This window comes from Colobus angolensis, unplaced genomic scaffold, assembly GCF_000951035.1.
Source record: "Colobus angolensis palliatus isolate OR3802 unplaced genomic scaffold, Cang.pa_1.0 Scaffold185, whole genome shotgun sequence".
In the NCBI taxonomy this organism is placed as follows: domain Eukaryota; kingdom Metazoa; phylum Chordata; class Mammalia; order Primates; family Cercopithecidae; genus Colobus; species Colobus angolensis.
Genome location: NW_012114988.1, coordinates 1,464,669 through 1,473,687, shown reverse-complemented (window position 1 = coordinate 1,473,687; position 9,019 = coordinate 1,464,669). Strand labels below are relative to the sequence as shown.

At 47.7% G+C, this 9,019-nt stretch overlaps 1 protein-coding gene across 1 annotated transcript in view; it reads left to right on the top strand.

Annotated features, from left to right (window-relative positions):
* The window catches only part of LOC105510268 (forkhead-associated domain-containing protein 1-like), an 80,962-nt gene that overhangs the window by 58,167 nt on the left and 13,776 nt on the right, over positions 1–9,019 (top strand). The window contains exon 4 of the mRNA XM_011939950.1: positions 7,710–7,977. Within this exon, the coding sequence (XP_011795340.1) occupies positions 7,710–7,977 (268 nt within the window). The remainder of the gene's footprint in view (positions 1–7,709; positions 7,978–9,019) is intronic.

The following is a 9,019-nucleotide window of genomic DNA, read 5'->3' as shown; positions in this document are numbered from 1 at the left end:
GCAGAGCTTGCAGTGAGCAGAGATCGTGCCACTGCACTCCAGCCTGCCTGGGAGACAGAGAGAGACTCTGTCTCAAAAAAAAAAAAAAAAAAGACTCAGCTCCACCTCCTGAATGGGGATTACCTATGTATGTTACATTCTTCTATAAGGAAGTGTCTCTTCTCTGCCATTGAATTATGTACTCATGCATGTATTTATATCCGTATGGACTGCTGTGTATTTATTTGATTCTCTGTGCTGTAATCCACCATGATGTTATTGATTTTGCAGCTCATATTGTTCTAGCCTTGGCCACTGGAGCTCTTTTGGGTTGGTTGTCTAGCCCTCTAACCGGGGCTGCACTTTCTGTTTTTGAACACTTACTCACTTTCTGCTGTTAAAGATGCCCCGGGCTCATAGTGCATTTTCCCTGTCCCAGCCCCAGAATCAGCTGAAAGTTTTTTTAACTTTGGCTCTGTTCACCAGTTGTTCAATTCAGTTTGGTCAGCAGGCACCTACAGTGTGGGCCGGGCCCTTCACTGGGCACTGGGCCCAGCCAGTGCTATGCTGGTGAGTGTCTGAAAAAGTAAAGTATGCAGGTATAGTATAAAGCTTACTGACACAAAGAACGTGTAGCATATTCTTTATAAATAATAACAAAATATGCAAGACTATTGCAAATTTATCGTAAATTCCATAGAGCCATTGATTCTCACAGAGGTCTTTATTGATTTTTGCCAAACTCTTGTATCCCTTGCCAACTTACGGTAGCAATTGATGAATGAGTAAGTTTCCAACCAGAATACTGGTGGATATATTAGTTTACCTTCATGAGTAAGATGAAAGTGAAATAAGAAAGATTTGTGTTGGAACCTCGCATGTTCATTAATGACATGAGCATCTTCTTCGTTATCAGATAATAGTTTCTGGCTGGGCGCGGTGGCTCAAGCCTGTAATCCCAGCACTTTGGGAGGCCGAGACGGGCAGATCACGAGGTCAGGAGATCGAGACCATCCTGGCTAACACAGTGAAATCCCGTCTCTACTAAAAAAATGCAAAAAACTAGCCAGGCGAGGTGGCGGGCGCCTGTAGTTCCAGCTACTTGGGAGGCTGAGGCAGGAGAATGGCGTGAACCTGGGAAGCGGAGCTTGCAGTGAGCTGAGATCGGGCCACTGCACTCCAGCCTGGGCGATAGAGCGAGACTCCGTCTCAACAACAACAACAAAAAAAGTTTCTGAATACTGGAAGAAACTACTAGATATCAGAAGAAAATTTCCTCCATATTTTTTGTGCTACTCATAGTGATGGCTACAGACACAGAACACTTTTCAATCTCATCTGTATTATTAATATTTTATCCAACACTTTCCTAAGAATAGACAAGCAACTAAACAAAAAAAATCAATCCCTGATTTATAGTATTTCCTGATTTCTGTGATGTAAACACTCCCATTAATGCAGAATATGCAAGCCCCAAAACTGGGGCTTAGCCAGGGAGGGTTCTTGGCTTTGCCTAGGAAGGAATTCAAGGGCAAACCAGCGGTGTTAGCACCTTTTATGGAAGCAGCAGTACACAGCAGCAGGAGGGGACTGCTCCTTGCTCAGCAGGGCTACCCCATGGGCAGTAGAGTAGCAGCTCAAAGACAATTCTGCAGTCATATTCATATCCACATTTCATTACACAGAAACTAAGGGTTGATTTATGCAGAAATTTCCAGGAAAAGGGTATTACCTTTCAGGTAGTTGGGTCATTGCCATGGAAAGGGGTAGTACCTTTTGGGTGTTGCCATGGCAGTGCTAAACTGACATGGCACACTGGTGGGCGTGTCTTATGGAAAGCTGCTTCCACTGCGGCCCTGTTTTAGCTGGTCCTCAATTTGGTCTGGTGTCTGAGCCAAACCTCCAGAGTTGAGTCCCACCTCCTACCTCACCATCCTGGCCAATTTCAAGCTTCACTGACACAGAGCCACAGAGAGCTGTGTAGCAGCACATCACTCTACAACACTGCCGACGCACAGACGCAGTAAGAAGAATAACTGTAAGAGCACAGATGATAAAATATAGTAAAATAATTAGGAGGCTAAGTTTTAAGTATTTATTACTGTTGTTTGTGGTGTAATTTAATTGTAAGTATATATAATTTATTTTTTAATGGTTGTGTTTATCAGCCAGCTCACAGAATTCTGAACATTTACTCATCGGCTCTCATGAGCCAGCACCAACATGCCCCAACTCTCCTCTGGCACAGCAGTGAGCCAGCCACAGCCCTGCCTGGGTGGAGGCTGCAGTTCTCTGAGTGGCATCTAGGGCGTTGCACGTACCCTGTGAGTCAAACTTGCATGAGGGAGCTGACAGCATTCCTGGAAAATCCTGTCCACACACAGCCCGTGCACCATCTTGGGGATTTTCACACCATCTATTTCTCATTTTCATTTTTTAACTCAGAAAATCTATTCTTCATTAGCCGATCATCTAAGATCCTTTTGCAAGTATGGAAAGCAAGTGTAAATCATGACTTCAAATGACCTGGAAGCTCCAGGGGCAGAGTTTGGAGTCCAATATCATCACTACTTCCAGGTTTCAGGACCTTCGGCAAGTCTCTGAACCTCACTGAGCCTCTGCTCCTTAATCCACAAGATGTGGGTAAAATGCCTCCCCGACCCCAGAGTTATTCTCAGGATTAGATGAGGCCACATATATGAAGGGCACAGCACAGCCTAGCACCTAGAGCCTTCCCTCCTTGGTGGTTCAAAGCCGAGTGATAAGAATTGCAGACAGCAAAGAACATGACAGACGCTCCAAGGGCAAGGTCTACTTCCCCGCCTTGTCCACAGCCTCCAGGGCTTTCTGGAAGAATGTTTGGGTCCTGTGGGACTCTGGACAAACTCTCTTGGTGTTTTAGGGCATCCTTCTCACCCTGAAGCCTTGGCAGGGTCAGAAGCAGATGTTAGTGTGATAACACAAGAAACAAGGAGATCATCCAGAAACAATGGATTTGGAGTTCTCAAGTACGTTATTGGCTGGGTGTTTGTTCAAGCTGATAGAAATTCAGCCATGGGTGTGGTCCAGGTGGTTTGCAACCTGCTATTTTAGACAGTGTGGGAGAGATCAGGAAGAGCACACGCTGCCTCAAAAATAAACAAAGAAAAAACCACCATCCCATATACCATATGGTCAGAGGGAAAGAAAGAGGAGGAAAGAAGGAAAGAGAATGAAAGAAAGAAGGCGCTAGCAAGTATGTTTAAACTAATATTTCTAAACCAGACTTGTTGATCACTGACCTTGACCCCAAGCTTCATGTACATTCCAATGCGAGCTCGGCCAGGAGCCAGTTTTTCAGGAGTCTTTTCGTTTGGTTTGTTTATCCCCTCACTGTTTCCTTGTAGTTACCAGTAGCAATTTCTGAGAAAACCTTGACCTTGCTTATAATAGAGTAGGCCTGTTAAGTAGAGAAGACTGACATTAACCTTCCAACTAAAGCCACCTTAAATCAACATGCTTTCAAAAAACAAATAAACAAGGCCGGGCGTGGTGGCTCATGCCTGTAATCCCAGCACTTTGGGAGGATGAGGTGGGTGGATCATCTGAGGTCAGGAGTTGAAGACCAGCCTGGCCAACATGGTGAAAGCCTGTATCTACTAAAAATACAAAAAAATTAGCCGGGCGTGGTGGCGCATGCCTATAATGCCAGCTACTTGGGAGGCTGAGGCAGGAGAATCGCTGGAACCCAGGAGGCAGAGGTTGCAGTGAGCCAAGATCACGCCACTGCACTCCAGCCTGGGTGACAAGAGCGAAACTCCTTCTCAATAAATAAACAAACAAACAAACAAACAAACTTTTTTTTTTTTTAACTGAAAGAGCTGATTGCAGTCTTTGCTGCATTTACACATCATGCACTGGCCCCTTTAGTGACCCTCTCATTAGCACCGTGGGGGCTTCAAGTGACAAAACCAGCTCAAACTAGCCTCACAGTACTGAGCAGTTACTGCAGAGTGCAACACAAGCCAGGGTTCAAAACCAGCTTCTCTATTTGTTCATTATGCACAATGGCCAAGAGGTGGATGCAGCCCAAGTGTCCATGGACAGATGAATGGATAAATAAAATGTGATGTCATGCAGTGGAATATTATTCAGCCATGAAAAGGAAAGGACATTCTGACACATGCTACAACATGGATGAATCCTTAGGACATTGTGCTAAGTGAAATAAACCAGTCACAAAAGGACAAATGTTGTATGAATCCACTTATATGAGGGACAGAGAGTATTTAAATTCGTAGAAATAGAAGGGGAATGGTGGTTACCAGGGGCTCTGAAGAGAAGGGAAGGGAGAGTTATTTAATGAGGATATATTTTCACTTTTGCAAGATGAAAAAGTTCTGGAAATCTGTTTCACAGCAGTTAGACTATACTTAAAAGTACTGAACTGTACACCTAAAATGGTTAAGGTAGAGAATTTTGTTATGTATTCTTTTACAGTTAAACAAAAACAGACCAGGTGTCGGGGCTTATGCCTGTAATCCCAGCACTTTGGGAGGCTGAGGCAGGAGGATCACTTCAGCCCAGGAGTTTGTGACTAGCCTGAACAACATGGTGAAACGCCGTCTCTACAAAAAATACAAAATTTAGCTGGGCCTCATGGCCTGCATCTGTAGTCCAAGATACTTGGGAGGCTGAGGCAGGAGGATCACCTGAGCCCAGAAGGTTAGGCTGTAGTGAGCTGTGATTGTGCCACTGCACTCCAGCCTGGATGACAAAGTGAGACCCTATTTCCAAAAAAATGGAGAAAAGAAAACCAGCTTCCCTCTCTCCATGTCTGGGCTGCATCTCTTGGTGCTGGCTACATTCTCAAGTCCCCAGGTCTCTGTGGCTAGAGATTCTGGTGTCCAGCCTCGTCTCCTTGGCTCTGATTGGATCGCATGCCCCACCCCTGGCCAATCACTATGGCCAGTGAATGTGATTTGTTGCTTAGCCCCACCCACAACAATGGGCCAAGAGAGGGAGGGAGATTTACCCACAATCCCCAAAAGATGCTGAGTGGGTTTTGGCCTGGCCACTGCAGAAGCGTTGCCCTTGAGGCAGGAGACATGCTTACTTCCATTAGCACCTGTGCAGCTAGTTGGCATGAGGCACCCTTACCTTAGAACCCCACCCACCGAATGTCCTAGCATGAAAGTGGATTCCTCCACCACAACCAATAATGTCTACATTTGTGTTCCAGAAGGCTGGAGTAAAACGCATTGGAGTTTGCCCACTCTCACCTTCAGCCCATTCATTCAATAAGTACTTATTAAACCCATAGGAAAAGGTCATGGGAATGAGTGAGGCAAGACAGCCCTGAGGATGGGGAGGGACATGATGGATGGAGAAGTCAGCCCAGGGCCAGGGCACAGTGGCTCAGCTTCTGAAACCAAAGAACAGAAGAGAGGGTAGGTGGAGAGGCTGAGATGTTGACAGTGGAGAGAAATGGGAAACTACACATGAGGTAATAGAGTTCTGGAACTCTGCCCAGACCCACTCCTGAAAACAGATTTCAGGTGGGCCAGTGTCATTATGAATGCCTGGCCAGGTGTCCCCAGATGTATTAGCCCGTTCTCACACTGTTATAAGGACATACCAGAGACTGTGTAATTTATAAAGGAAAGAGGTTTAATTGACTCACAGTTCCCCAGGGCTGGGGAGGCCTCAGGAAACTTACAATCATGGCAGAAGGGGATCCAAACATGTCCTTCCTCACATGGCAGCAGCAAGGAGAAGTGCAGAGCAAGGGGGTGGGGAAAGCCCATTATAAAACCTTCAGATCTCACAGGAAGTCACTCACTATCATGAAGGCAGCATGGAGGAAACTTTCCCCATGATTCCATTACCTCCCACCAGGTCCCTCCCAGTCCCTCCTAAGGGGATTGTGGGAACTGCAGTTCAAGATGAGATTTGGGTGGGGCACAGCCAAACCATACATCACCAGGTGATCGGAGTTTGGTGCCAGATTTCCCAAAACACTCCTTACTGACTCCCAGAAAGAGCCTTGGGGGGAATGCATAGGATCCCTGAGCCGCTGTAGACAGACTGCAGCTTGGAGATTAGGATCCTGAGTGAGTGGAGAGCCCTCCTCTTGAATAAAACTCAGCTGAAGTTCTAGGAAGTGCTGTCTGCTGGAGAGCTGATTTTGGAAGCATTCTGTCCTTTTCCTCGTGTGCGTCTGAGCTCATCTTCTCTCTGGGGTACAGAAGGAGAACCCTGAGCCCTGGGAAAATAGGGATGAGTTCCTGCCTAGGAAGCAAACCTTTGAATTCAGCTTTTACCTGGAAAGCGTTATTTCTGCCAAGAGAATTGGGAGACAGAGGGGAGGGGAAGGGAGGGGAGGGGAGGGGAGGGGAAGGGAGAGACGGAGGAGAGGGGAGGGGAGGGAAGAGGAGAGGAGAAAGACAGGCCATCAGATCTTGATCCCATTTCCCTGTCCACCACTGTCTGTGCTGGGTAGATCCCTTAACCTCTGCAAGCCTCACTTCTAACATAGGAGTAAGGAGAACCCTCACACGAAGGGTCATGGTGAGGAATCAGTAAGCTCAGTGCAATAAGTGATAGTGCTCATCATTGCCACCATTCAACCCCTAGGCACCAGGGCGAAACCACCACTAAAGCATTAATCCACGGCAAAAGCCAGGTGTCAGCACCACTCCACATTTGCTCGTCCATGGTTAGATGGGTTTTGACATGCTCTCCGCTGAAAGTAGCTGTAACATCTTTCCTGGGGCCTCTGCCAGAATCAGGTGTGCTGGTGTGGAAAAGCAAGGGCTAATCAGACAGCCAGCATCCCTGCAATCCCAGAGTTCTGAACTTTGAGGGATAGAGGGACCCGCAGTGTGGACAGAAAGAGAAAAGGCTGTGGAGTCCCAGGGAGCTGGGCTGGAATCTCAGTGATGGGCTTGTTCTGTTATTTTGACCAACATTTGAGGACCTACTAGGTATGTGCCAAGCATTTATTCTAGGGGCTGAGGATACAGTGGTAAGAAAGGTAGATGAAAAGTCCCTAATCCCTTAGAGGGGACATTCTCCTGGCTCAGCAGCTCAATACCACATCTGTGGTGTTGGGAGTCCCTTGGTCTTGCCCGGTCTGTATCCTCTGACTGTTGACATCACAGAGTGTTGAGTGTATTAAATGAGTTAATGCAGGTGACTCTTTCGGCAGGGCGCCTGGGTAAAGGATGCACCCACTCAATGGTGGTGTGATCGTGTGCCATGTGGCCCAGGCAAGGACCCCCATCCCAAACTTGAGGAGAGTCCAGGAAGGCTTCCTGGGGGAAGTGACTCGTTGTTTTTGTGTTTATTTTTGAGACAGAGTCTCATTCCATCGCCCATGATGGAGTGCAGTGGTGCTATCACAGCTCACTGCAGTCTCTTATTTCCTGGGCTCAGGTGATCCTCCCACCTTAGCCTCTCAAGTAGCTGGGACTACAGGCGTAGGCCACAAGGTGCGGCTAATTTTTGTGTTTTTTGTTGAAGCAGGGTTTTGCCATGTTGCCCAGGCTGGTCTTGAACTCCTGAACTCAAGCTAGCTAGCCTCCCACTTTGGCCTCCCAAAGTGTTGGGATTACAGTTGTGTGCCACCATGCCTGACCAGAAGTGACTCATAAACCAAGACCTTGAGCAGCAATGCTGTGGCTGGGACAAAGAAATGGAGACCATCCCCGCTGGTCATAACCTCCCCTGACCCTTGTGTGTCCCTGCAGGTCTCCTACCCATGGATGAGGGGCCCAGCACCATGGCCAGGGCCACAGCCACCTCGTGCCACACAGCAGCCGAACCAGGCCCCCCCGCCGCCACATATCCCCTTCCACCAAGGCATCCAGCCAGCACCGGTGCAAAGGAGCTGGTCCCAGGGCTTCCCCAGACCCACTGTGGTCCTGCCGGCCTCCCACCGGCGGCCTGTGAGCGCCAGCAAGGAGATGTTCTCGTTCGTGGTGGACGACACCCGCAAGCCCCCCGTCATCAAGCAAGGTATGCGTCAGGGCTGCCATCGGTGGCTTGGGGGTGGTTCACAGCCATGTGGATGGGTCTTGGTTTTGGTTTACTTTCTGATTCTAAAAGTAGAACATGTTCAATTGTAAAAAATAAAAATAAATTCAGGATAAGCAGAAAGTAAGAAAACAGTTAAAAATCAGCCGTAATCCTTATCCCCAGGGTCTCCCTGTTGACTCTCTGCTGCGTATCCCTCCAGCCTCTGTGCTGTGTCCGTATACACACACCAGGGCACCTGCAGTGGGTTTGGCCTCTGTGCGTGTGTACATGTGAGTGTGTTACAGGATCTGCGTCAACACACTTTGACTCAGATGTGCAAAAATATTAGTCATTGCAATCCCCTTTGTCCCCAACAGCCCTAGGAGGTTTTAAAATATTTTACCACCATTTTACAGGTCAGAGGAGACTGACGCTTATCAAGGAAAATGACTTCTCCCAAGGAGATATATTCAGTCCCATCTAATCTAACATTTTTCAGTCCCATTTAAGGCTGGTGAGCTTGGTGACAGCCCACTCATAGCCCGGTCACTCTGGGACACACACAACCTCCAGGGTGTCCTTCCTTCCCCACTACCCCCTTGAAAGCCTCATGGCACTTGGGGAGGAAACTTCCCACCTGTCACTTTCCTCTCGGCCTCAGCAGCCTCACCGGCAGAAGAGCTGGTCAGTTTAGTCCCCAGGCATGGTTCTCGGAGTTCCTCCCCAGCCTCTGGCATCAAGGTCCCACTCTCTGTCCTCTTTGTCCCAGCCCCAGGCCCTTCTGAGTCCCCAGGTATCTCCCAGCGGCTTCCATATCTTTCCCCAGTCTTGCTCAAGACCATTCATGTCGTCACCTTCCTCAGTCACTAAAATAATAATTACTATTGTGACACATGCAAGCTGAAGAGTCAAGGCAATGTGTTTCCACGGTTTACGTCATCATCATCGTCAAATGCACCGCCATTACCACCCACATTGAAAAATGACTCAGCCATTTTCCCCCAACATTTTAATACGAACTTTTTTTTTTTTTTTTTGAGAT